Source organism: Oratosquilla oratoria, chromosome 1 (genome assembly GCF_046742065.1).
Source record: "Oratosquilla oratoria isolate Oo_2021 chromosome 1, ASM4674206v1, whole genome shotgun sequence".
Taxonomy (NCBI): domain Eukaryota; kingdom Metazoa; phylum Arthropoda; class Malacostraca; order Stomatopoda; family Squillidae; genus Oratosquilla; species Oratosquilla oratoria.
The window spans coordinates 34,543,394-34,570,893 of NC_134777.1; the positions used below are offsets into that span (position 1 = coordinate 34,543,394).

Genomic DNA, 27,500 nt, shown 5'->3' on the forward strand with positions numbered 1-27,500 from the left:
TAGCTATGCACTCAGTATTCTAGTACAATGACTATGAGGACCCAAATACAGAACTGAAGTAGATGTTTCAGATATCACACACACTTTTCTTCAAATGTTCAAGTCTAGTGTTGGCAGATATTAATGGGCCAACTGCTGTCCATCGACCTTGGTTGATTTCAATGGCAAAATAATAATGGTTAGAAAGATATAGCTAAAAATTTGATGTAATGTCTAGAAGTTAAAATGTTAGTCATATTTTGGGTTTAGAATAATATTTTCCAAATCAAGCACACTATCATCGTAAATTGCTCATTAAGACACGATAATTAATAGGCTATTTCTTTAATGTAGTACAAGCCTCTCGTAGAATAAACATGCAGACAGCACGATACAGAGAGGTTTAAAACAGGGTAGACAGGCATTGTAGAAAGTATTGCAGGCACAGTATATCGAATTAGGGAAAAGCTGTTAAGGATAGTCAAAACCTTTTACGTGAATAGTAGAGCTTGTGTTAGGGTCGAACATTGTGGCAGAGTTGTTTGAGGTGAAGGCGGGGCTGTGCCAGGGCTGTGTTATGTCGCCATGGCTGTTTGATATGGATATGGATGCGATATTAGGGGTGGTAAATGCGAGGGTAATGGGCAGAGGATTTAGAGATGGTTAGAGAGAGCGGAGACAAATGGGAGGTGAGCCAGCTGTTGTTTGCTGATAACACTGCGCTTATGGCTAGAGGAGGGTCTGCGGCAGTTAGTGACTGATTTTGTAAAGGTATGTAATAGGAGGCAATTAAAGGTAAATGTGGGTAAAAGCAAGGTGGCGAGATGTATAAGAGGATAAATGGCAGTAAGTTAGAGATAAGTCTTAAACGAGATAGGTTAGAGGAAGTTGAGTTGTGGTGGTGGTAAACTGGTCAGGTGAACAAGGAAATTTTTTAGGGGAATGAAAAGTTCCATGAGAAATAGGTATCTAAGAATGTATGCAAAGAGAAAAATATATGAAGAAGTAAATGTGCCAACGACGCTATATGGGGCGAAGTCTTGAAACTTAACCCATTCAACTCCGATGACAAGATGTCTTGTCATTTGGTCAAATAAAACAAAAAATCATAAAACACCAAAATGTTTGATCAAACACCAGAAAAATATGACGTCAGTCCTCGCTTCGTGCGAGGACTGACGTCATATTTTTCTGGTGTTTGATCAAACATTTTGGTGTTTTATGATTTTTTGTTTTATTTGACCAAATGACAAGACATCTTGTCATCGGAGTTGAATGGGTTAAGGGAGGCAGTAAGGAGAAACCTAAATGTGTTTGATACGAAGTGTTTGAGAAATATGGTGGGGTTACAAGGATGGATAGTGTGAGAAATGAAGAAGTGAAGAGGAGAGTGGGGTGTAAAGGGAGCTGGCAGATAGGGCTGATGAAAGAATATCAGGATGGGTTAAGCACACGGAAAGAATGAGTGAGGAAAGACTAGCAAAAAGAGTGTAGAAAGAAAAGGTGGATGGAACGAGCTTGAGAGGAAGACCGACAATGTGATGGATGGATGAGGGTGAAGGGGGCCTTTATCAAAAGGGGAATGTTTGTTTACCATTAAAGGGAGAACGCAAGGAATAGGTGTGAGTAGAGAATGGTTGTTAACCCATTAAACTCCGATGACAAGATGTCTTGTCATTTGGTCAAATAAAACAAAAAATCATAAAACACCAAAATGTTTGATCAAACACCAGAAAAATATGACGTCAGTCCTCGCACGAAGCGAGGACTGACGTCATATTTTTCTGGTGTTTGATCAAACATTTTGGTGTTTTATGATTTTTTGTTTTATTTGACCAAATGACAAGACATCTTGTCATCGGAGTTTAATGGGTATAGACAATCAAATTGACGCGGTCCGAAGAGATTCTATAAATGGGTCTCGGACGGGAGTGGATTGGGCGGGGGTTGGTGCATCCCTTGGCTGGCTACCTCCCTTATACGGGGGAAGAAGCCTTTGGTATATAAATAGATAAATAGAGATAGATGAATAGAGACAGACAGATAAGTAGACAGAGATGAATAGGTAAATAACACATTTCGGACAGTTGCGAATTTATATACGGAAAATTGGCAAATAATTCTTTGGTATTAAATTTTATTCTCTCGTTGCATTGGAAATTTATTCCCGAAGGATTCGCTAAAATCAGTAAACTGATTTTTGTTGGTATCTTTATTTCTTGTTCAAATCTTAAAATTTCAGCAAATATAGTCAGAGTAGTTGCCTTTGTCAAAATGCGTCGAATAGTGTGCTTGTTGTGGATGCGGCGAAAACCTAAAATGTGAAACTTTTTTATATGTCCTCGTGTAATCAACTCCTCTAGTGGGGATCTACATTGTACAATGACAAGCTTTATACTTAACAATAAAATAAAAATGCTCTATTCATTACAGTTAACTTTGTGTCGCTATTATGACTGAAAATCAAATACACCCAGCAAAGGTGAAAAAACAATGCACGCCGATAGAGACAGATACACAGACTCGTTCACCACAAAAAGTAGTACCGATGTGCACCAGGAGAAACTAAATGGCAAAAAAGTTATTGAAAAAATAATAAGGCGAATTTTGAGGGGTGAACTGGTACAGGCAAGTATCATTAGCTGTTGCAGTTAGTAAAATGAACTATAATTTTGCATTAACAAGAGTAGAAATAAAGAATTGTATATCCTTAACCCGCTTTGCGAGGATAATCTATTCTACACTTAATCCAGCTGGTGCTAAGTCATTTAAGTGAGCCCAAGAAACGTCACTGTAGCCAGGAGGTTAAGAAAATGTGGGTCAGAGAAACCCTGTTATGATATATAAACATTGTGTGATGTTTGGCAACTATGGTGGTCTGATATCGTTATATGTATATGATATTAGACCACCTTATTTCATTACTTGAGGTCCTTGTAGTGATGATTCATTTTCATTTATTATCTATTTATAGTTGTTATTATTTATACTATTATTTTGTATCTAGCCCTTTTTGAGGGAAAGTTTCTTCTTATTGAAAAAAAAATAAACTCACCAGTATAAAACCTTTAAAAGCTGCGGCAACTTAAAGGGATTTTTAAGATTTATTATGTCTGGTACTAAAGGAACGACTTTCAGTCAAATTTCTTGGTTCAATTCTTTTAACTTCGTAGAACAGGAATCTAGTTTTCATTTGGGGAGCAGTGGACCTTGTCCTATAACAAATGAATGCTGTTAAATCAAGAGCTTACTCGTGGTCCACGTCATCAAAACCCGAATGCTACCAAAGATTAGCCATCGACAATCAATGCAAGAGAAACAAGTGTTTCCTTTAGGTTTCTGCCCACATTCTTGAATTGTTTTTTGAATGTCTCATTTACATTTAATAATGACAAAACTCCTGAAAAAAAAAACATTTCCATTAACGCCATATAATTCTTTGTCCCGTTGTAAATGGGCTTTCTTGAAATAATTTTCTACCACTGACGGACTTCGACAGACACAGTAACATCAAACATTGATGGCACAGATCTTTTGGACACGGACAGGTATTTGGCTAACTGTATACACCGTGAAGTAGATTTATGTGTAGTTTACCACGACACCAGAGTATCTTTGGAAGAGGATAAAAAAAAAACATACCTGATTAGGTGAAACATTTGACACTCGTTTGCGATGCGAATGACAGACTTTCTGTAAATATAAATCGGGCATATGTTAATTGTTGGTAAAAGTAGTTTATGGCTGTTCTATTCTATAACATGTTTATGCTCTATGGCCTCTTTCATCTTGCAGAGCTTGTAAAAGTGATTCTCTCAATAAATGTAACATGTAGACCACCAAGCTTGCTCGATCAACGGTACGTGTGTATTGACAAACCTAAATCAGAAATTAAGTAATCTTCTTACAGTTGGTATTGTAGTTTCGTTGAACTAATTTCTATTTCCTCTTCTTTTGAAAACAACATATATTCTATCTTGGTTAAATCTCTCGCCTCTTTACCTACGGTAAGCAGGGTTCTGAGTAAAGTTGTACATTGGTAATTCGTCTGTGTGACTTATCCTAAACTACCTGATCTATTGAAACCTCTTTTCGGGGACTTCGGCCCTAGGTGGCCCCACACCTAGCTTAGTCCTAGGACCCAGACCGCCAGAGTTCATCTCCGGACCATTTGTCTGTTAGGAAATTAACTCACCCCTAGATGGGAACTGTGCTTCCCCCTACCTGACCTAATTAAGGTCATATTAAACAGATTTCATTTCATAAGTATGCCTCTTGTTACTTTATGGGAGAGTTGTCTTCCTAAATTTTTTTTCATTTTCAAAGAAAACGGAGGTGAAATTTGTGCAAAACACCTACAATTCTATCACCGGAACGTATGCGTCTCGGCCAGTCCGAAAAAACACTGTCTGAGGACTTATAAAGAAAGTTTGCTTTCAATCACTGGATACCATAATGTTCGTGAGAAAATGCTATGGTCCTAAAAACACCGTAGCCTTGGTTCTTCGCCATAAAAAATAAGTGAATATACAAACACTTAAACAATCCAATAAGTTTATATACAAATATATAGACATGAATGGGTAAATACATAAATAAATGAATGAATGGATGAGTGAATGAATTCATAAATATATCAATAAACAAATAAATAAACGAATAATTAAATAAAAAAATGAATAGATAATAACGAAATGAATATTCAAATAAATAAATTAGATAATGAACAAACAAAAATGCATAAATGAATAGATGAATAAGTAAACGAATAAATAAAGATGAGAAAATAAATAGATAAATAAAGAAATGAAACGGTAGATAAATTTATACATAGATGAATAGATAAGTAATCAAATAAATGACTAAATGAATGAAAAAATCTACCCGAGTATAATTTTTTCAGGGCCTACAGGAGGAGGCTTGGTGATATTCTTCTTCCATTGAGTCAGCAATGCTTGCTTTAGACACTCTTTATATAGTTATTTTTCTTACATCGGCTGTCCCGCTCACAGAGGAAACAACGGAGCTTTATATAACCAAGCCGCATTCCAAGTAAAAGTGACACAACCTTCATGTCACCACATATATTCCATCTTTTTTTTTTTTCAAAAGAATTTTTATGATATTATGTGACTCCGCATTAGTTAAAAGAAGCAGAGGAGCGAAGGGGAATATATTCCCATTGTAGAATAGAGCTATGTTCAAGTTTGTTTCTGATGAATCAATGAATAAACAGTAACACAGTTAGTTTTTTTATCTGTAGATTTTCTATTCTTCCCGCTATTGAACGTTGATCAGGCGAGAGAAAGTACAGGAGCTGGGCAAGTTCATGTTTTAAAACAGTTTTTGAATATCTAATACTATATTTACCACGCTTTGGTCTTTCAAAGACCATTACCAAGTAATATACTGAGTAGAAAAGGTTACAGAATTTAAAATAAGGATCATAAACACTGGGAGAGGACATACTAAACAGAAGGAATGTCATAAGAGTCGTGATCAATTACGATTGCTCAATTTCATGGCACGTCGTGGGATGCACAATTTTGGCACTTGAAAGAACATACAATTCGTGTAATTGCAAATTCATAGAAGAACATTCCTTTTCTGTTGTCAGAGATTCCAATATCGTGAGGCACCTGGGATATGATTTTTAAGCCCAAATTTATTTTCCCTTCATTAGATGATCCTACACTGCTTCTGACTCAGGGCAGTGGGCGGGATACAGGGATAACCCGGCATCCATGAGGAGCTAAGATGAGGGGGGGGGAAAGGGTGGTGGCTGGGAGTAGAATGGGTGGGAGTAGGTACGTGCCTTTGACTTGGCTACCTCCCTTATAAGGGGGAAAAAGCTCTTGGTATATAGACAGATAGACTATTCCTGATGGGTCTTGTTCACGAACGGACTCGTAGTGTTGTTTGTGTGCACCATTTAGAAGATGACACATAAACCTTCTGGATAGTTTTGTTGTCATCTTCCTTATGTATGACGTATGAGGCCAATCAGCTCTCATGTTGGCACTAAAAAGTATACGCGTGATGACTCGTGAAGTTAGGAAGTTTGAGTATTATATTATTTCAGAGGATAAAGTTGGAAGTTTTTCGGGACTTCTAGTAGATGACAATGTTAAGTTAGTTAGATGGTCGGTGGGTCTTATGTTTACTTCTTGCTTTATCATTCATGATACGTTGATGTGTTTCACCTAGGACATACGTGATTTCTAGTAAATAGTGACAGACTGCCCTTTGGTAGTGGTTCTCTTATCATACCACATTTCTAAAACACTTTTCGTGACTCTGGACAAGAGTAAATTTGGTATCCATTGTCAGTAAAGATCTGGATAGGCCCTCAGTCCCTTGATGAGTGTAATGTTTCCAGCCGATGCAATGGGACAGGTCTCTCCTGACGTAAATGCAAATAGTTGTCTCTAGGTATCTTTGTGGTCATTCACTTGGTCCGGCAAGGCAATGCCTCGTGTTTGATTTAACGAGGACATCCAGTAAAAGGTAGAACATCATCCCGACTTTCCTCAATAGTGAAACGGAGTCCGGATTTGTTTTAAGAGATGGCGTAGGTCTATTGATTACGGCGACGATGGTGTTATCGATGTGTGGGGTTTGGGATGTTCCTGAAAAAAACATTTTCTCCAATGTACCCATTAAGAAATTGGCGAATACTACACCCAGAGGCGAACCCATTGGTCTGGATATACATGTTTCCTTTGGGACACATAAAAGGAGCTTCCTTGGTGCATTTTTCCAGTTAGAAATATGCACCAAAAGTGACTTCTCTTGGATATTGAGATTTGGTATTGAACTATTTCTATAGGAACATTTGATGATGTATTCAATGGTAGTATTCACTCATTCCCTGGAGAATAAGGATTCCACATTCATGAATGCGACCATGATACCAACCGAAACAGTCCTGATCAGCTACAGGAAGTTTACCGACGAACGCGGTCGGGAATATAAAGGGTGAATAATTCGACGAGTTTCTTCACAAACATGTAGGTAGCCGTTCGGATTTGGCTTATAATTGACCTGAGTGGTTTGCCAGATTTGTTCGTTTTCACATTACCGTAAATAAATCCCAGTTTATACTCCCCAGATACCTTGGCAAAGATAGATTAGACAATCCATCCAGTGATACAACTAAATAAAAATAAAACAAAACACGAATAACTATTGAAGTTCTCAAGTAGCGTACCGGCCAAATCATTTAGGCAGTCAATGCAAAAGTTAGAGAACCAAATTTTGACAACCGACCCGGAGAACCTAGAATACATTTGGATTCACGAATCAACATGCTCCAATCGCATGACATCAACAGTAGACTATACTAGTTATTTTATTAAAAGAGTAATGATAGAAGACTGAGGACACTATCTAAAGGGACTAGAATCGTATGTCGTTGGCCAGGTAGTCAAGGGTCAACTCCTGATGAAGGGAAGAAGTGGATGGTTCTACCTGCAAAGCCACGGCCGAATTCCACCTCATTCATTCTATGAACTTCTTTATACATCGTCTGTCTCCCATCATGTGTCAAACCTGCAACAAAAAGAAAAAGAAACAAGTTAGAATTAGGCCCATACAAATCAAATGATGAATAAAATGCTCGATGTATCGAAAGATGCAATACTCACAAGATAATAAAAGAATAATCAAATCTATACAACCGAGCTATCTCTTCCAATGGTTAAAAAATGTACCAAAAGAGAATACGAAATAAAAATCGACGACATTTAGTCGAGGTAGAAAACCTCTTCACCTATTAAATGAGAGGTCTCCACTTCAATTAGTTCCATTCCAGTTCTGCTCTCTTTATGAAGCACCTTTCACCTTTAATGTGCAATAAGAGTAATCTGATATGTACATGATTTTACGAATTACGTAGAATAATTTTGTCCTGTCTTCTCTAAATCAGCATGTAACGATCAGACTTGTAGCAAGAGAAGCATTAGAAAATATATTATATACATAAATACATACGTAAATACATGCATGCATGCATGCATGCATACATACATGCATGCATGCATACATACATGCATGCATGCATACATACATACATACAAGGGATTAAGGAAGTTAGTAAGGGAGTCTGGAAAGGTACGCGATAGGAGAAAGTTAAAGGTAAATGTGGGTAAAAATAAGGTGATAAGATGTACAAGGGTACAAGACGGCAGTGAGTTGGAGGTCTAAAACGAGAGAGACTGGAGGAACTGAAAAACTTTAGGTATTTCGGGTTGCATGTGGCAAGTAAGGAAGGAGTGGAGGTGGAGGTAAATTGCAGAGTGAGAGAAGCAAGTATATCATATATATATGTAAATGTGCATATATGTGTGTGTATGCATACATTATATATATATATACAGTATATACATACAAACACACACACACACACACACACACACACACACATTATATTATATATATATATATATATATATATAATATGCATACATGTATATATATATATATATATGTAAATATGCATACATGTACATATATATAAATATGCATACATGTACATACATATGTAAATATGCATACATGTATATACATATGTAAATATGCATACATGTATATACATATGTAAATATGCATACATGTATATACATATGTAAATATGCATACATGTATATACATATGTAAATATGCATACATGTATATACATATGTAAATATGCATACATGTATATACATATGTAAATATGCATACATGTATATATACATATGTAAATATGCATACATGTATATACATATGTAAATATGCATACATGTATATACATATGTAAATATGCATACATGTATATACATATGTAAATATGCATACATGTATATACATATGTAAATATGCATACATGTATATACATATGTAAATATGCATACATGTATATACATATGTAAATATGCATACATGTATATACATATGTAAATATGCATACATGTATATACATATGTAAATATGCATACATGTATATACATATGTAAATATGCATACATGTATATACATATGTAAATATGCATACATGTATATACATATGTAAATATGCATACATGTATATACATATGTAAATATGCATACAAGTTATATATATATATATATGCATATATATAATGTATATATATGTAAATATGCATACATGTATATATATATATATACATATATATATATATATATATATATACATCTATATATATATGTGTGTGTGTATGTGTGTGTATGTATATATGTATGTATGTATACATATATATCCGTGTATATGTTGTACTCCGGTGGTCTTCAGGCCTCTTTAAGATCCATGCCCGCTGACGTGAGCTCCGGCCATCTTTCTCTGCCTCTTGCTATTTTCCTCCAGTATTGCCAATACGTTGCCCTCATCTTCTCCAGGTCACTCTTTTCGTTGCCTTCCCCCCCATCTTTCCCGGGGCCTTCCAGGTAGTCTTCAGCCACCCACCGCTAACACGTCCATTCATTAATCTTTAAGGCAAACGGTCCTCCGACATCCTAGCTACATGGCCAGTCCATTTCATTTTCTTCTTATAACTTTCACAGCTCCCTTCACGTAGGGCTTAGCTTACATCTCCTTCAGTTCTTGGCTGTGTCTCCTTTACCACCGTCCCTCTTCTGGGTCAGTGATTGGACCCAAAATCTTTGTCAGCACCGCATTTTCAAAAACCCTCTACCCTTTTTCCTTTCTCTACTACTATTACCCACGTTTCACATTCATTTAAAAGAACTTGTTTCAGTGTATTATTATACATCTTATATTTGCTCTTTCGGTTTATGTCTAACCTTTTAAGTATACTCTCTGCATTGAAGAAACATCTATTAGCTGCAGAAATTGATCCTTAATTTCTTTACTTTTATCTTTTTTATTAAGCACTGCAGACCCCAGGTACTTGAATTCTGATATAATTTTATGTATTTCACCATTGATCAGCACTGATATTTTTTGTTCCTTTCTCTTCGTTAGGCTACATGCATCAACTTGGTTTTATTTACATCTTGGTAGAGTCTAAACTATATTCCAGTCTTTATTTTTTAAGAAGTCTATACTCCTAATCAGTTTAGTTTTATTTTCTCAAGTAATGTCAGCATTGTCTGTATATCCAAAGACCCTAATGTTTCCATCCTCCATACTTATTCCTTGAGGTCGTTTAGGTAGTTCTATCGTCGCTCTCTCAAGGAGATTGAATAGCCATGGGAACAAAATACACCCCTGCTTTAGTACTATCTCGGACGCCTCCGTTCGCTGTTCCCCAACTTTGATGCTGTCGTTGTTTCATAGCTTGTTTGTTTTAATTTCATTTGTTTTGGTGAATTGTGAAAACTATTCAATGCTTCCCTTAATGGTCCATAAACACTAACGTAAACTTGCTTAAAAGCAATGGAACTGTACCATAGTACCTTGTTGTGTTCTCATTCTTTTGAAATGACTTTCCGGGTGGTAAAAAAAAAAAAAAGGTAATAATTTGTTTATTTTCCAGGTCAAAAGCCACTTTGGCACCCACCTATAATTTCTTCTGCTACAGGTCTCAGTCCATTACAAATTACCTTGCCATTACCTAATAACCATAAGGGAGCTGAGTGTTATTCCTATAAAGTTAACATGCATTTTTGTCTCCTCTCTTGAAGATGGGGATTATCATTATTCCATGCGTCCACACATGACATACGCTATACGAGCTTGAAGTCACCTTGTAAACATCACTTGTTGAACATAAGGAAAGTCCTATAGGGCAAAGTTTCAATTGCTAACAAGACAACAATCAAGAGGGGACAAAGGTAAAGTATGTTTGTGGAGAATATCAAGGACTTCCTTAACCACAGAAATAGAAATTGGTTGCTTGGTTACTACCCATGAACATCAGCGTGATTTCACGTCAGCTTAGGTGCAGCTCAACGAGATACAAACCTTATCTTCAACACGTTTTGTGGTATCTAATCACTTATCCCTGTATAGGACAAGAACATGCTTATCTTTCAACAAAACAGAAAAATGGTGCTATGCTACCAAAACAGGTTTTGCAACACATTGAAAATTAGATACAGGACTAATTAAGAGACACAGATCCAAAGAAAGCGATAGATTAAGACAGGGACAAAGATGCAAGGAGGAAAAGAGAGAGAGAGAGAGAAGCAGTGAGAGAGAGAGAGAGAAGCAGTGAGAGAGAGAGAGAGAAGCAGTGAGAGAGAGAGAGGAGAGAGAGAGGATGAGAGAAGCAGTGAGAGAGAGAGAGAGGATGAGAGAAGCAATGAGAGAGAGAGAGAGGATGAGAGAAGCAGTGAGAGAGAGAGGATGAAAGAAGCAGAGAGAGAGAGAGGATGAGAGAAGCGATGAGAGAGAGACAGACAGAGGATGATAGAAGCAGTGAGAGAGAGAGGATGAGAGAAGCGATGAGAGAGAGAGAGACAGAGGATGATAGAAGCAGTGAGAGAGGGAGAGAGAGGGAGAGAGAGAGAGAGAGAGGGGATGAGAGAAGCAGTGAAAGAGAGGATGAGAGAAAGAGAGGAAATGAAGAGAGAGGAAGAGAGATTATGGACTTTCGTCCTGTTGAACTATAGACAGAAATAGTGGGAAGCTGCAGCGAAACACTTCATCCTTGCAATGTCGCGTCAGTGAATCAACAGAGTGGGTAAGGAGGTGCTACTTCGGGAAGAGCTCCTGTAGGTCACAGAGTAACAAAGGGAGTGGCAGAGGAGGTGGGGCTGCTGCGAAGGAGAGGTAACGACCCTCCAAGAGGAAGGCAATGAAGGGGAAAATCATAGAAGCATAACTAACCACGGGAACCACAATGAGATGCCAGAGGTCCGGGGAGGAAGTAATGAGACGCTTTGATCTGTCATTCAGGGTCGGGTGGGAGTGGGTTTAAGGCACCCACCCACTTCCTAAGAGTCGTCGAGTTCGACAACTTCTCTTGCTTGCCCTTGCGTGCGCGGGAACACATGTCTGTGAATTGCCTGTAAGTAGGCCAGAGTCCGTGGGAATATACGTATACGTGTATCTATGTGTATTTGAGCACAAAGTACAAATACGTGTATATGTTTATGTTTGTGTCTCTCTGTATTTACGTAACTGTAATTCTACAAGCAAGAGATGAAATATCCAAATTTTGTTCCCCCAACCCAAATATGTAGCCATTTTTTACTCGGATTTGGTCGGTTTGCAATAAAGTGTGTGTGCGCGCGCACGTTTGCGTGTGTGTATCTGTGCGTACACACGCGCGTGTTAGTATTAGTGTGTGTGTGTGTGTGTGTGTGTGTGTGTGTGTGTGTGTGTGTGTGTGTGTGTGTGTGTGTGTGTGTGTGTGTGTGTGTGTGTGTGTGTGTGTGTGTGTGCGTGTGTGTATGTATGCGTATGGGGCGGTGTTGTTTGTGCATGTGTGTGGAGATATTTGAGCAAATTCATCAAACACAATTTTTACAGGAAATGTGTACTGCTCGTTGCATCCAATCTCTGTTCCTCAATACTTCAAAATCCAACCACTGGTTGCTCTCAGCGCTGAATCCACCGAGTGACATTCCATTTTTACAAAGCTACGGTCCTCTCCCTCTAGCTGCCTGTGTCCCCAGTGCCACTACCCATAATAAAGAGAACTTCGTTGGCTTTTGTAAATTGGGACTTTTTATTTTTTCGTCCCTCCTTATGGTGTCCTTTGATCTTTTTCATTCCTCCTTATGGTGTCCTTTCTGTCTCTCCTCTCTCTCTTTCACTCTTCGGCTTTCCTCTTTTCCATATCATTATTTTTCGCTCTTTGTTCTTTTATTTATTGTGGTTTTGCGTTCACTACCTCCAGTGACAGCTTTTTTTATCTTTCCACTAATCCAGCATGGAAGCTGTACTTCTTTACGTCATTCTTTTTCCTTTGAGTTCTCTTGATCACCCACAGGTGTCTTTAGTCTTCTGCTTTCCTTTGTGTTAGTGTTAGTGTTAGTGTTAGTGTTAGTGTGTGTGTGTGTGTGTGTGTGTGTGTGTGTGTGTGTGTGTGTGTGTGTGTGTGTGTGTGTGTGTGTGTGTGTGTTTTCACGCGTTCACCTGTTCCAGCATACATTTTAAACTTGCACCATATTCAGACTACCCCCAGCTGTTTCTGTACAGTCTGAATAATAATAATAAAAAAGGAATAAACTCTTTGAAGGTGTACTTCACGTGAGGTGACCTTCGCTCGGATTTGACTTTTTGTCAGACGCATTGTGCTCGCACATGCAGTGCATGGGCAAAGCGCCAACAAGACTTGTCTCGTCGCTGTGCAAAGTCGTCCCTTCATTTCAATATCACTGCCTTCGACCATTTCGCTTCCAAAGGGAAGAATGTCACGGAGATGAATAAAATAGCCTAAAGGCACCCAGAATAAAATCGCTACCCGCCACGAAAGGATTTTTAACGAGATGGTATGGCTCTCACAGCCAGAAACTCCTCGCCTTGTACTTCCGCAGAATTGTCTAACTTGTAACCGTAAATATGCATTAATACTATAGTCACTCTTCCTTCTTTAAAGAAGGCCGTTGCTTCGTCCCTCACTTTCACTTGTCTTTTGGTCTTGCAAATATCTGTAACCTTTCCTCCCGTTCTCCTTGGTCCTCTTCCCACTTGATTCCACATGTAGCTTTTCAGTGAACCTCCGTTCCATCTTCTTTTCCATTCTTTCCTTAACCTGCCACCACTACTAATACCCCCATCAACACCAACAAGATTATTCCCTCCTCCTTCTTCTCCTCCTTCTCTTCCTCCTTCACTTTTTCCTCCTCCTCCACTTCCTCCCGAAACCCATGTCACTCCTCTTCCTCCTCCTTTCTCCGAGGCGCGCTCCAGCTTTTGTCCCGCTTCCAACTACATTCATTCCAACTACGTACAGTACACCCAGCCCAGCCCGCCCTTTTCAACTTATTCTGACTAGCTATCGGTCAGTATACATCACTCCTTAACAGGATTCTGGGTGAGTCTGTATCAGTTCTCCTGCCTCGATAATTATCTCTTGCACATGAAAGACCATGAGGTCTTCCTACTGCTGCTGTACCAGTACTTCAGAGAAGCGATTGGTGGCATAGTGTCCGACCACAAGAGGATAAGGGAAATCGTGAATACTTCAAGTGTGAGTACGTATTGTTTCGTCTCGGGCAGGGGAAACGACATCGTGATATTAGTTCGAGAAAGCTGGCGACGAAAGTCTGGCCATGTCCACCACACCTTGCGCTGTGCATTAGAACACTGTGACAAAAAACTCCTACAGACCTCTGAGTCTATAGTGAGGTCGGGCAAACAAACACAGAAACAGGCAGGTAAATAAGTAAATAAACAGACATGTTATATCACTTAGGTTGTTCTTCAACCAGACTCTTAAACTTCCCAACTGTACTACAAGCCATCCAAGAATACGGCAAGTTTATTCCGTTCATGAACTACATAACTAGTAAACCTATTTCTAATTACAAATATTTCCTTCCATTGTATCTCTAACATATGAATATCGCCAATATTCAGAACGGAACGTTTTGACAAGGAAACCCCTGACACCAGGATCCCTTACCAATATTCTAATATATTTTCGATTGTCCTTTTCGTACCGAATACCTGAGATTTCTGAATTTAAGAGATTCTCAGTAAAAAGAATGGTCTGTATTTCTAAATGAAATATTAGTCGGGACATTGTTCCTTGTGGTCATTATTTTCACTTCCATGACCGATGCCATGCTCATTTTATTTCTTCTCATCAATGAACACCACGGCAACCCTGGCACGTGTTCGCTCCCTTCATTTCACAGGTGAGAATCAGTCCATCAGATTTTTCTTCTTCCTCCTCATCTTGAAATGGGTGAATTGAGTCAGCAGGGCCAATATCGTGTCGATAGATGTGGTATACGAGATTTTTTTTCGTTCCCAATACCCCGTCTTGGGTACTGGATGCATGTTATTGTGGCTAAGCAGCATGCAGCCGATACTTTAGGGTATATATGGGGCACCCCTACGGACCAGAGACTCACATCATTTGGTCTGTGATAGAGGAAATCTCTGGTTATAGAGAAATAATGATACTTTATTATACTGCGACTGTCCATCCACCATGCTGTCCCCCACCCCTTGTTACTGTCCTGTACCATTTCTCTGAATATTCATTTCCTTTTTTCGCCGAACCCTTCGGTGGGGGAAAAGAATACTGCCACGAAGTATTCCCACTTGAATCGCACGAGGCGACAAAAAACGGGACGGGGATAGGATTAGGCATCCTTCTCCCTGTAACCCCAAAGGGGACAATCCTAAAAAAAAAAAAAAAAAAAAAAAAGTAGAGCGTCAGAGGGTCTAGGAATTTTCCAACCAGTACCCTAAGGTTTGGGTCTTTTAATGTGCGTGTATGTGGCACAGATGAGAGTAAAATGAAAGAGTTAGGTAGTATGTTTGTGAAAAGAAAGATGGATGTGTTGGCACTGAGTGAAACTAAGTTGAAAGGCAGGGGCGAGTGTGAGTTTGGGAGTGTAGTGGGGAGGATCTCAGGAGTAAGGAGAGGGCGAGGGAGAGAAGGGGTGGCTATACTAGTAAGTGATGAGATAGATAAGCATGTAGTGGGGTGGAAGGAGATTTCTTCAAGGTTAATGTGAATGAAGGTGAAACTGGGAAGGGAGATGTGGGTTTTTGTAAGTGCATATGGGTCTGGTAGTGAGAAGAGTGTAGAGGAAAGGAAGACTTTTTAGATGGATTTAAATGAGTGCATAAAGAGATTTGGTAGAAATGTCAATGTAGTGGCATTGGGAGACCTTAATGCTAGGGTAAGAAATTAATCAATAGACGGAGTGGTTGGTAAGTGTGGAGTTCCAGGAAAAAATTGTAGTGGAGAGTTGATGGTGGAGATATGTCTAGAAAAAGAGTTGATGATAGCAAATACAGTGTTTAGGAAGAAAGCCAAGCACAAGTACACATGGGAGTGGGTGGATGGAAGGGTGGCAGATAGAGCGTTAATGGACTATATAGTGGTAACCAGGAGTATAGTAGGAAGAGTTAAGGATGTACATGTTCTAAGGGGAAAGAGTTGGAGAATATCAGATAATTTTTTTGGTGGAAGGTAAGTTGAGAATGGAGGTTAGATGGAGGAAGAGGAAAAAGACTGAAGGTAGGGAGGTTCTTAGAGTGAACTGCTTAAATGAGAAAGAAAAAGAAGAAGGAATATAAGAGGAGGCTGAGAGAGGAATGAGAAGGAGTGAAGGATAGAGTAGAACTAGGAGTGGAGGAGGAATGGGAATGGTTCAAAGAGGGAGTCACAAAGTATGCAAAGATGGTGTGTGGAACAAGGAGTACGAGAGGAAATAGAAGGAAGGGTAGTGAGTGGTGGGATAAGGAAGCAAAGAAGGTTGTAGAAGCGAAGAAGCGCGCTTTCACATATTGGTTACAAAATAGGACGAGGGAATTATATGAGAGGTACAAAGAAAAGAGAAGAGAAGTAAAGCATAAGATAAAGGAGGCAAAGAGGAGAGCAGATGTGAAATGAGGTAAGAATATGATGGACAATTTTAAAAAGAAATTAAGAAAGGAAGAGGAGGCAAATCAAGTAGGGAAGATAAGGTTAAAGGTGCGAATGGAGAGATGATAATGGAAGAGAATGCAAAAGAGGAAGGTGGGCAGAGTATTTTAAGGACTTGCTAAATGTGAAGGAGGATAGGGAGGGAAAGGTAGTTGCAGTGGGAAGCGCTAAGGAAATGACCGTGATGAATGAGGAAAATGGAGAAGAAATAAGGAAAGATGAAGTGAAGGCAGTTGTTAAGATGAGAAGAGCAGGTAAGGCACCTAGGTTGGATAGTTGTCATGCATGAAGAATGTCTGAAAAAAAGGAGGTACAGTGGTGGTGAACTGGCTAGTGAGGTTATTTAATGTTTGTTGGAGAGAGGGCACAATGCCGGAGGACTGGAGGAGTGCCTATATAGTTCCACTTTACAAGAGAAAAAGGGACAAGAAGTGTAGTAGTTTCAGGGGGATCAGCTTGTTAAGTGTACTTGGGAGGGCTTATGGGAGGGTCTTGATTGAGAGGATTAGGAGAGGAACAATGGAAGTAATTGGTGAGGAACAGTGTGGTTTTAGGACAGGTAGGGGTTATGTAGATCAGATTTTCATGGTAAGACAGACATGTGAGAAAGCTATAGGAAAAGATAAGAATGTTTTTGGGCTTTATGGATCTGGAAAAGGTTTATGACAGAGTAGACAAGAAGGCATTGTGGGAGGTATTGCAGATATATGGTACAGGAGGAAAGTTTTTAAGAGCAGTCAAGAGTTTTTACGAGATTAGTAGAGCTTATGTTAGGATTAGAAACGGAGAGAGTGAGTGGTTTGAGGTAAAGGTGGAACTTCGTCAGGGATGTGTTATATCGCCCTGGCTGTTCAATTCATACATGGATAGGGTGGTGTGAGGTAAATGCAAGTGTAGTGGTTCAGGGATTGGAGATGTTTAAAGAAAATGGGGAAAAGTGGGAGATAAGCCAGTTGTTATTTGCTGACGACACTGCGCTTGTTGCAGGATCAAAGGAGTTATTGAAGAAGTTGATGACAGAGTTTGGGAACGCGTGCGAAAGAAGGGGGTTGAAGATAAATGTGGGTAAAAGTAAGGTGATGAGATGTACAAGGGGAGAAAGTGGCAGCAGATTGGATGTGAATATTAAGGGAGACTGGAGGAAGTGGATAGTTTTAGATATTTGGTGCGAATGTGGTAGGAAAGGGAGAAGTGGAGGTGGAGGTAGAATGTAGATTGAGAGAAGTGAGGATTAAGATGTGTAATGGGAAATAGACATTTGAGAATGGATGCTTAGAGGCGATTGTATGAAGGAGTGATTGTGCCGACAGCACTGTATGGGGCAGAAACATGGAATATAAGAGAGGAAGAGAGTTTGAATATGTTTGAAATTAGGTGCCTGAGAAGTATGATAGGGGTTACTAGGCTGAATAGAGTGAGATATGAGGAGATGAGAAGGAAAACATGTGTGGAAAGGAAATTGGGAGAAAGGGTTGATGGAAGAGTATTGGGATGGTTTGGACACATGGAAAGAATGAGTGAAGAAAGACTAGTAAAAGAGGTGTGGAATGCAGAGGTGAAAGGAGTGAACATGATGGGGCGACCTAGGATGAAATGGATTGATGGGAGAGAAGGGGCATTGGAAAAGAGGTGAATGTCTGTTGAGCAAGGACGGGAGAGGACAGAAGATAGGGGTGAATGGATAATGATTGTGTATGGATGATGCTGTAATGCATGAGGAGGAGTGGGTGGGGGATGGGGTGTGAGGGAGTATGTGTGAAAAAGAAATTGATGCAGCCCGAAGGAATTTCTCCCCGTCTTCTCCTTTTTTGCATGATATGGGGGGGGTCGCCGATTTAATGAAGCGCTTGGTGTGCATGTGCTGTGCTGTGTCTTGCGACAATGCTTCTGACCCAGGCCAGTGGGCGAGATGCAGGGATGACCCGTCATCCAGGAGGTGCCAAGATGGAGGAAAGAGGGTGGAGGGGAGTGGAGTATGTTAGGGATGGAATGGGTGGGAGTGGTTTTTATGCCTTTGTTTTTTGATTACCTCCCTTGTAAGGGGGAAAAGCTTTTAGTATATGTATGTATGTCTCCAATCATGAAATGATATTATGTTACTCTGGTCCGCAGGGGTATCACTAAAGAGTCCCTCCTCCCCCGAACATATTGACTCCAATACATTTATGTAGTCAGTACTCCATTAGGGGTTAAATTTTGTGAACGGTCTTTCTCTAATGTAATTAGGAAAAGCTGAAGTATTTGGACTGGGAGAAATGAGGCAGAACGGTTCGCAGGGGGACGAAAGTCACTGGATTTGTGGTTCTCTCGGGGTAAGAGAAGGCTTCTGGAAGGGGTCAGGGAAATCAGGCAAGGAGGAGAAGGAGGAGGAGGAGGAGAAGGAGGAGGAGGAGGAGGAGGAGGAGGAGGAGGAGGAGGGTATGGATTGTACAAGAACGAATGAACAGGTAGTAAGAATGAAAAAGGGAAAAAATAATAAAAATATTTGAGACATTAAGGAAAACAAAGGAGGGAGATTTTAAAGCTTATTACACATTCACTGTTGGAGAAAAAGAAAAATAGAAAGACGGCGTGGCAAATGGGAGGAGCATTGACTTAGAGAGAAAAAGTGGAATGTTCATTGAGGGAAGGTGGGTGAGAGGTGAAGGAGGAAGGGAGGAGAACGGGGGAATGAAGAGGAGAAGCAGGGCAGGGAGAGGGAAAAATTTTCACTGAGAGGTTGCTGAGGGTAGGAGGAGCCAAGGAGAGGACAAAACAATCTGATTTTCCTTTCTTTTCTTTTCTTTTCTTTTTTCAGTGAGAACAAGGTCGAAGAATTGAGGACCAAATCAAGAAAAGTTTCCAGCAGTTGACCTGGATCCGAAAGTAAACTATTGACCAATCACAGTTAACTAAGATGGATTAGAAATCCACAACTGTCACCCCCAACAACACCACTACTACCACCTCCTCCTCCTCCTTGTCCATAGTCCCCGAACTCAGAAAGAGATGTCCCCTTTAGCTCACCAGCCAGCCAGCTGTGAGACCGTCCTGTAACCTTAAACACGCAGGAGTGGGGAGTGTTGTGTGTCAAAGCAACATTGCTTTAGGGATGATCAATAGCAACGGCGACAATGGAAGAGGAGGAAGTTCCCCTTCATGGAACCCTCAGGTGCAACACCTGCGGCTCCTCCCGATGCTCCTTCTGACTCTGCACGGCGACCGTAACCCGGGGTAGTGTCAGCGGCGACATTGGCAACGCTCGCAACGTCTTCGGCAGATTTCACGACGGTTGCTGTAGTTTCTAGACACGCAGTAGACGTAGCATACGCGATATGCTTTGGTATGTGCAGTATGTATTCTTTTGCCACCTGCATGGCACAAACAACAACTCCAGCCATTGTAAATGTCAAAGGGTGTCTCTGAAATCATTCATTAGCAGTGCCACCTGTGCCACCCGTCTGCAGCATTTACGGGCGGCGCGCTTGTAATAAGCATTTCAAATGAAGGTAAAGTAAACTGCACTGCTGAAATTGACTTGGTATGTGGGGCCTACGTCGCCTGAATTTCATGTGGCACCTGCGGTGTACATGATCCCCCGGTAGTGATTTTTACGATGGAGAACACAAACATGGGGATGGCAAAGATTAATACTCTAACTTTTCTTTTACACAATGTTGAAGAGGCCTTGTCATTCCACGTGCTTGGTTTTTTCACCCAGTCTATCTGAAAACATTTTCATATCTAAGAAGTTTCAATTTTGAGTACACACAGTTTCCAAAGAACCCCGTACAGATTTGCGTCCTTAGTATTTCCTGTATATAGTAAAAATATAGCTTGACAATCATTTCTGACATATTTGGAAACCTCACCACCGGTGTTGTACCACCTGAGGTATATTGAGCACCAGAAATGCTTCTTGTGTTTCTGGGACACACCAAAACCACGGGTCTTTGACGGTGACATACAGCGTTAGTTACCCCGAAGTAAGGTTTGTATGATATTTCGATATCATATAGGAAAGCCTACAGTATGCACGAGTATCAAGCGGAACACCTGTATTATATAAAAATCTCGACTTACTGAACTGTAAACGATTATAGATATCAGTAACTATGTTAATAATGACTTGCCATGGTTTCTCTACATATTCTACTTCAGTCTATTGTTAAGCAATTGACGCTAACTATGAAAGAAGTGACCTTAGCATGACATGCAAAGAACACTGCATTTTTCATCCGTTTTCGAGAGCATCTGACTCCTGAGCTTGAAATAATGTAGCGTTATCTAGCGGTCTCTTGTTCGTTAGAATGACATGCAGTGTATTTAGTAACTTAGCTTGTAGGAACGTCTTATCCACCCTGCATCCTACCAAATGAATACAAAATAAGTAGGAGGCAGCAACTGCAAGTACACTCCTCGCCTCAGTGCAATTAATGTATCTATTACAAGTATTGCATTTGCGACACTTTCGGTATATGGCATTTAGCACCTGTGACAGGAGCAGTAGCATATATGAGATTTCTAACGCCCATGCCATACGTGAAGTATTATATTATTTGTTGTTTTCTTAAGAAACGTGTCTGTGTTACCCGGGTAGCATACACCACTTGTAAGACCTGTATCGTTCTGATATTCTCCTACAGAGAGTAAAATAATTAATTGGCAAAACGACAAATGTAGAGACCTGCAGACCCTAAGGTGCTTTTAACCACCTTTCCCATACCGTTTACTGCGTCACCTGCCATAGGTTTGGATGTCGACGACACTCCTGGGATCAGCGACATAGTGTATAAGAATCGGAAGCGGGATCCACAGTCAAGAAATATAAATTTCGGACCAAAAAGAAAAGGGTGACACAATAAAACAGATGACATTTTTCCAGTTTAGGGAACGAAAAAGGTCAGTCCAGATTTTCTATTCTATAAATGAAATAGCGTTCAACTCCTGCGTCCTTTTTCATGCTATCTTACTTTTACGTCGAGTTATACATGTATATATGTATTATGTCCACGGCTTCCACTGTAACAGCGGTAGCGTGCACGGCTGGCTAACGCTAGGGAGCTCAAGCGCGCGACTCGAATCCTGGCCAGGTGCTCAAAGGTTAAGAAGGGCATCGCCCACTCTGAGCAATGGTCCCCAGTGCCCGAAAGGTTCGAATCCTGGTTACGGTACATAGAAGGCTAGGAAGTACATTTATTCTGTTCCCCATATAGCCGTCAAAAGTGAAAGTCCTCTCGTAAGGCACCATCCTCTGGGTCCTGAACGTAGGAGTTTGTAACCTAAAAATCAATTTATCACAACTACAGCTAATTTTTAGCGATTCCTTTCTCTCCCTACATACACACTTTTTTCAAAAATGATGAAAAATCGCTTTGACCTGACATCGTGATCAGGATGATGCATTTCAAAGCGCCTCCTCCCTTGCCCTTTTTCACGAACTCTCTTTTTCGGAGCAGCTTTGTTTCTTCGGTTCCATGAGTGCCGGTTCCTCTTCTTTCTAACCTCTGCCATTTCCACATTCGCATTCTCTCTAGCCATCTCTTCCTTTCCTCCCCCTCTTCTTTCCCCTTCTCCTCCTCCTCCTTCCCTTCCTCCTTTCCTCCGCTTCTTCTTTCCCCTTCTCCTCCTCCTCATCCTTCCCTTCCTTCTTCCCTTCCTCCTTCGTTTCGTCCTCCCTCACTTCCTCCTCATCTTTCGTTCTTTTCCTTTTCACTTCCCTTTCCCTTTTCCTTTATGTCCCCTTCCCTTTCCCTTTATGTCCCCTTCCTCATCCTCGCTCCCTCTTTTTTCCCTCATTGCCCTCTCCTTCAACCTCTTCATTTTCTTCTTCACTTCCTTTTCTTTACTCATCTTCCCCTTTCTTATTTTCTTTATTTCTCCCCTCTTTTTCATTTTCTTTTCTCTTATTCCTTCTTCTTTTTTTTTTGTTTCCCTATTTTTTCCTTGATTCTACTTCACTCACTTTCTCTTACTTTTCTTTTTTCCATCAACCTCTATCTATTCTTCTGTTTGATATTCTTTCTGCCACTCTTCCTTCTCTTTTTTCCTCTCCTCTTGATCCTCCTCCTCCTCCCCATCACCCTCTATCCACTCATCTATTTGCTATTCTTTCTCTCTCTCTTTCTATTCTTTTTTTCCTTCCTCTTAATTATCCTTCCTTCTCCTCCCTTTTCTTCCCCCCATCAACTTTTCTTGTTCTTTCCAGTTGTCGTCATCTTTTTTCCTCTCCCAACTCTTAAAATGAGCAAAGGAAAAAGTCTACGTGATACGAGACTTCAGCATCCGACACTCCCCCGACGTCAACCGTCGTAACGCTTTCCACAAGAATCCCGGGAGGTTCAGGTGGAGTGTTTTCGTTTTGCGCGCGTATAACCCGAATGCAGCTCTCACAGATCAACACAAAAATTGTTTCATATAGAATTTCCATCTATGTTTACACCCTATCCGGCTCACCTGATGCCTTAAACAGACAACATATGCACACAAAGTCAGTCCAACGCTTACTATTACATGTACACTCTAGCATTACATGAAATCTTTTTATGTGGCATAGGAGAATATTCCATCAGCTCCCGGGTGTTCTCTTAGGTCCTCCACCGAAGTAGAGTGTGGCAGGCTACAGATGACTGATACACTGCACTATCCTTTCAGCATACCCTGGGTTCTAGTAAGTCTCTTCTCAACTACCCTCGGTCGACCTGTCAACACCCTTCTCGTTGAGACAACTATATCGAATGCCACCCAACAACTGTCATTGAACCTGCCCATAATGAGGAATAACAAAGTTTTTCCAAAGAGCTCTTTTCGTTTGGTGTGATATGTGCGCTGGTTCCCCCTTCAGTGGCAACGGCAGTCGACTTGATTGAAATCTAGTTGTTATTGAAGCTGCCCGTAAAGAAGGATAACAATGTCTTTTCAAAAACCTCCTTTCATTTTATGTGATCTATCCTCCGGTTTCCCTTCTGCAGGAGCGCGGGAGGAAGACAGAGTCAAAACAAAAGCAGGCGACGATAGAGGTGTCCATGAGAGAGAAAGGCGGGAGGACGAGGAGGAGGATGCAGGGGCGGGTTGGGGGCGGGGCGAGACACTGGAAAAGACCAAAGGGAAAAGGATTTGAAAAGAGGAAGAGGGATGATGGGGGTGCAACGGAAGATATATGGAGAGAATGAGGTAAATATGTAAGTTTATAAAGTCAAATATGGAAAGGGAAAAATGAATATAAATGTTAGGGAGAAAGGCAAGAAAGGGAAGAGAAGAGGAGTGGGGGTGAAGTGGGGGAGCAGAGAAGAGAAAGAAGGTACTCTGTGTAGAAATTGTGGGAATTGAAAAGGAGGAGAAGGGCGAGGACAACAGGAAAGAAAGAGATGGGAAAATAAAGAGGAGATGAGCGGGGTATGATAATGGAGTAGAATGGGAGAGGAGGTTTAACCCATTCAACTCCGATGACAAGATGTCTTGTCATTTGGTCAAATAAAACAAAAAATCATAAAACACCAAAATGTTTGATCAAACACCAGAAAAATATGACGTCAATCCTCGCTTCGCTGCGAGCGAAGCGAGGATTGACGTCATATTTTTCTGGTGTTTGATCAAACATTTTGGTGTTTTATGATTTTTTGTTTTATTTGACCAAATGACAAGACATCTTGTCATATGAGTTGAATGGGTTAAGGGCGAGATAAGAATAGAAGGAGAAGAAGGAAAGGTAAGGAAACAGAAAAGATCAAGAAAAATGGAGGAGGAGAAGGGGGAAGAAGAGGAGGAACGGAGAGAATGGAGACGGGAATAAGAAAAGGTGGGATGAAGAAAGAGGAGGAGGTATTTATGGAAGGAAGGGAGAGAAGAAGGAAGGGAAGGAAAATGAGAAGAAAAGAGGAAAAACAGATCAGGATGGAGAAAGAGGTAAACGACAAAAAATGGAGGAGTTGGAGAAGAAAAGGAAGGGAACGAAGATCAAAACGATGGGAAAAGAAGTGCAGTGTGAGGTGGGAAGAGAAAGCGGTGGACGGTGGAAAGGTGGAGGTAGTACGGCAATAACGAAAGTTGATAAGAAAAATCACAGCGATTTTCACGTGGACGTTTTAATACTCCGGCCTCGCTACAACTCAATGGATGGAGGGAGAGAGGATGGAGGAGGGGAACGGTTTAGGGAGGGAAAATAAAGATGGAGGAGAAAACAGAACTAATGGAAGAGGCGGACAAGAAGGGGTGGGGGCGGCGAATTGTCGGGCAAATAGCAATCGAGAGTCAAAAATTGGTGGCGACGATTTTTCTTTCCTGTCTACAATCCAATCAATCATCCGTTGCCCTGAACCTCTCCTGTTGGAGACTCGTGGGCCTCAGCAAGCCGAAAGTCATCCAGTGGAGAGATTTTGTGTATTTGTCTGGAGTGAGTGTAGGACAAAGTAAATTGATGTGTTGTCTTATGTGTGACAATTTCATCTGTGACAGTGCCTGGTATCAGGAAAATAGAGGACAAAGTAAATTGATGTGTTGTCTTATGTGTGACAATTTCATCTGTGATACTTAGTGCCTGGTATCAGGTCAAAGAATAAGCAGAGGAAAATAGAGGACAAAGTAAACTGATGTGTTGTCTTTTGTGTGACAATTTCATCTGTGACACTTAGTGCCTGGTATCAGGTCAAAGAATAAGCAGAGGAAAATAGAGGACAAAGTAAATTGATGTGTTGTCTTATGTGTGACAATTTCATCTGTGACACTTAGTGCCTGGTATCAGGTCAAAGAATAAGCAGAGGAAAATAGAGTTGTCCATAAGAGTGGTGCTTTTGGTGGCGTTAGTTGATACTGATGGAGAGGATCTGATCGTAGGAGTGCTACATTCACTCTTCCATATTCTGAGAATGAGTTCTAGTTTCGATTAATGCCCACGGGTCTTTGACAAAGCACTGAATTTGTTGGTCTTGTTGGAAGAGTGGTTTCTGTTATGGGGAATGAAAGGTAGGTTATTTTGAGATGTTTGAGTAATAGACTGGTGGGGTTGGTCATTTGTTACTTTGTGTATTGTATTTCTGCGATATGATGCTCTGAGTGAATGAATTTGAAAGCTCTAACACGGAAATCTATGCCATTCACTTTCATGTGTTGCTCTGTGGGAAGATATTTGGTTACGGAATATAGATGTTCAATCGGTGTTGTTTTATTGCAGTCATTGGTTACATTTAAAGATTTTGTTTGTACTGTCTGTTTGTTTTATTTCTATTTTTGTTGTTTACCAAGCTATTGAAGAACAATTAGTTATAGTTCTAAGGAATTGTTTGTACATTATTATAGATGTTCTTTTCTGTTGTCCAAATCCTATGCTAGCGTACATTCAGTTTCCCATTTCCTTTGTCTTTTGTGTGGGTCGCGAAGATCGCGTGCATGTCGAACGTTAGGACAAACATTTCAGGCTCTTTGACTAGTGCCAGGGGCTGGCCACTCAGTTTGGCCATTAGTTGTTGTTTTTTCATAATTGTCAGGGATAAAAAGTTGTTACTGTGGATTTCTGAGAGAATATAGCCATCATGTTTTGTTATCAGCCATATTTCTATTGTTGCGAGGTATTTTTGAATGATTACGATGGTCAACAAAATTTATCAAAATACCTGTCCCACAAGCAAAAGGAGGTGAACTTGATAGATTTTTTTCTGGTGATTTAAAATATGTTTTCAGAATCTTTCTATCAGGCATCGTTTTTCTGTGATAGCGTATTCAATTTTAAACAGTTATAACTAATAAATGAGGCTGATATTTCAAATAAACTTACCTTTAAAATGTAGAAATGTATGATTCTCGAGTATATTTTGCTTCTGGGAGATCCCTTTTTAGTGACCAACAGTAATCAGTCAACACTGAAGAGCTCCATTTCCCTTGATAACGGGTTTTCGCAGAGGTGACGGTACGTTCGAGGTATTAAATTTCAGTTGTATAAAGACCTTGGAGGATTTTTTTTTCACCGATTGTTCATTTTGTTTTGTTTGTTTCATTTGTCATTTCAGTTTTTTTTTTTTTTTTTTTTTTTTTTTTTTTTTTTTTGTCCCTTTCTCCATCCGACAAATGGAGACGTCTCCTGTCGGTATTCATCTTCACTATAGACTTGTAGCCCATTGAGATAACAATGATATTTAGTCGCTGAATGCCTCCATTCCTGTATCTACTTAGTACATTGTATAATGTTATCCACTCAAACCAGCAATTTGACAATGGTTGCATTGGAGAAAACAGGGGTTTTTCTTAATCTATAGCCAAAGTCAGCACTCCCCGAAGGAAAGGGGTGGCATAGTGTCGTATATGGGGTCACACACCAAAATCAGTGACAATGAGTGAGTGTGTGCCTAACCAATTCATTTAACATCATAATCATTCCCTGGGAGTTAATAAACGTTATAACCGAAGCATCGGGTGGATGAGAAAACAGTTTGAGAACCTCTCGGCTAAAAGTCTTCATGTCATCGTTACTGCGAGGACCTGGGAACGGTCAGTCAGTAGTTGTGGACGTGGCATTTGACATTTAGGCGTATATTCACACGGGTGCTCTCGTAGTACTGTACACTGAACACGCTTGTGTAAACACGCTTGGAAACTCAAAAGCGTATGTAGGTGTGCAACAACAAATAAACACGAACTCAAAGACGCTGCCCACGCGCGCTATGCGCCCTGATGTCAACAGGCGCATGCATGTACACCTTTCGCAACCGCTATTACAGGGGTTCGAGTTCGAATCCCGCCCAGGGCTGAAATAAGTTCGGCATCGCTGCGCTGAGAGCCGTTACTCCAACTCTCTTGGAAGGGGAGTTTTGTGTGTGTGTGTGTGTGTGTGTGTGTGTGTGTGTGTGTGTGTGTGTGTGTGTGTGTGTGTGTGTGTGTGTGTGTGTGTGTGTGTGTGTGTGTGTGTGTGTGTATTCACTTGGTCTTTGGTCTTTGGATCACGTGTTGGACTCGTGATCGACAGCTATTTCCCTCCCGGAAGAGAGCTCAGAGCTCGTAGGTCCGATCTATGGGTAATGCTGTGACCTTACA

At 40.4% G+C, this 27,500-nt stretch overlaps 1 protein-coding gene across 3 annotated transcripts in view; it reads right to left on the bottom strand.

The window, feature by feature from the left end:
• Mur89F (Mucin related 89F) overlaps nt 1–27,500 on the bottom strand; it is a 659,376-nt gene that overhangs the window by 418,103 nt on the left and 213,773 nt on the right. For 2 of the 3 annotated variants that reach the window (XM_076197862.1, XM_076197870.1), the window contains exon 4: nt 3,622–3,672. The exons of the other annotated variant lie outside the window; for it this stretch is intronic. In XM_076197862.1, the coding sequence (XP_076053977.1) occupies nt 3,622–3,672 (51 nt within the window). The remainder of the gene's footprint in view (nt 1–3,621; nt 3,673–27,500) is intronic. 3 annotated transcript variants of the gene reach the window in all.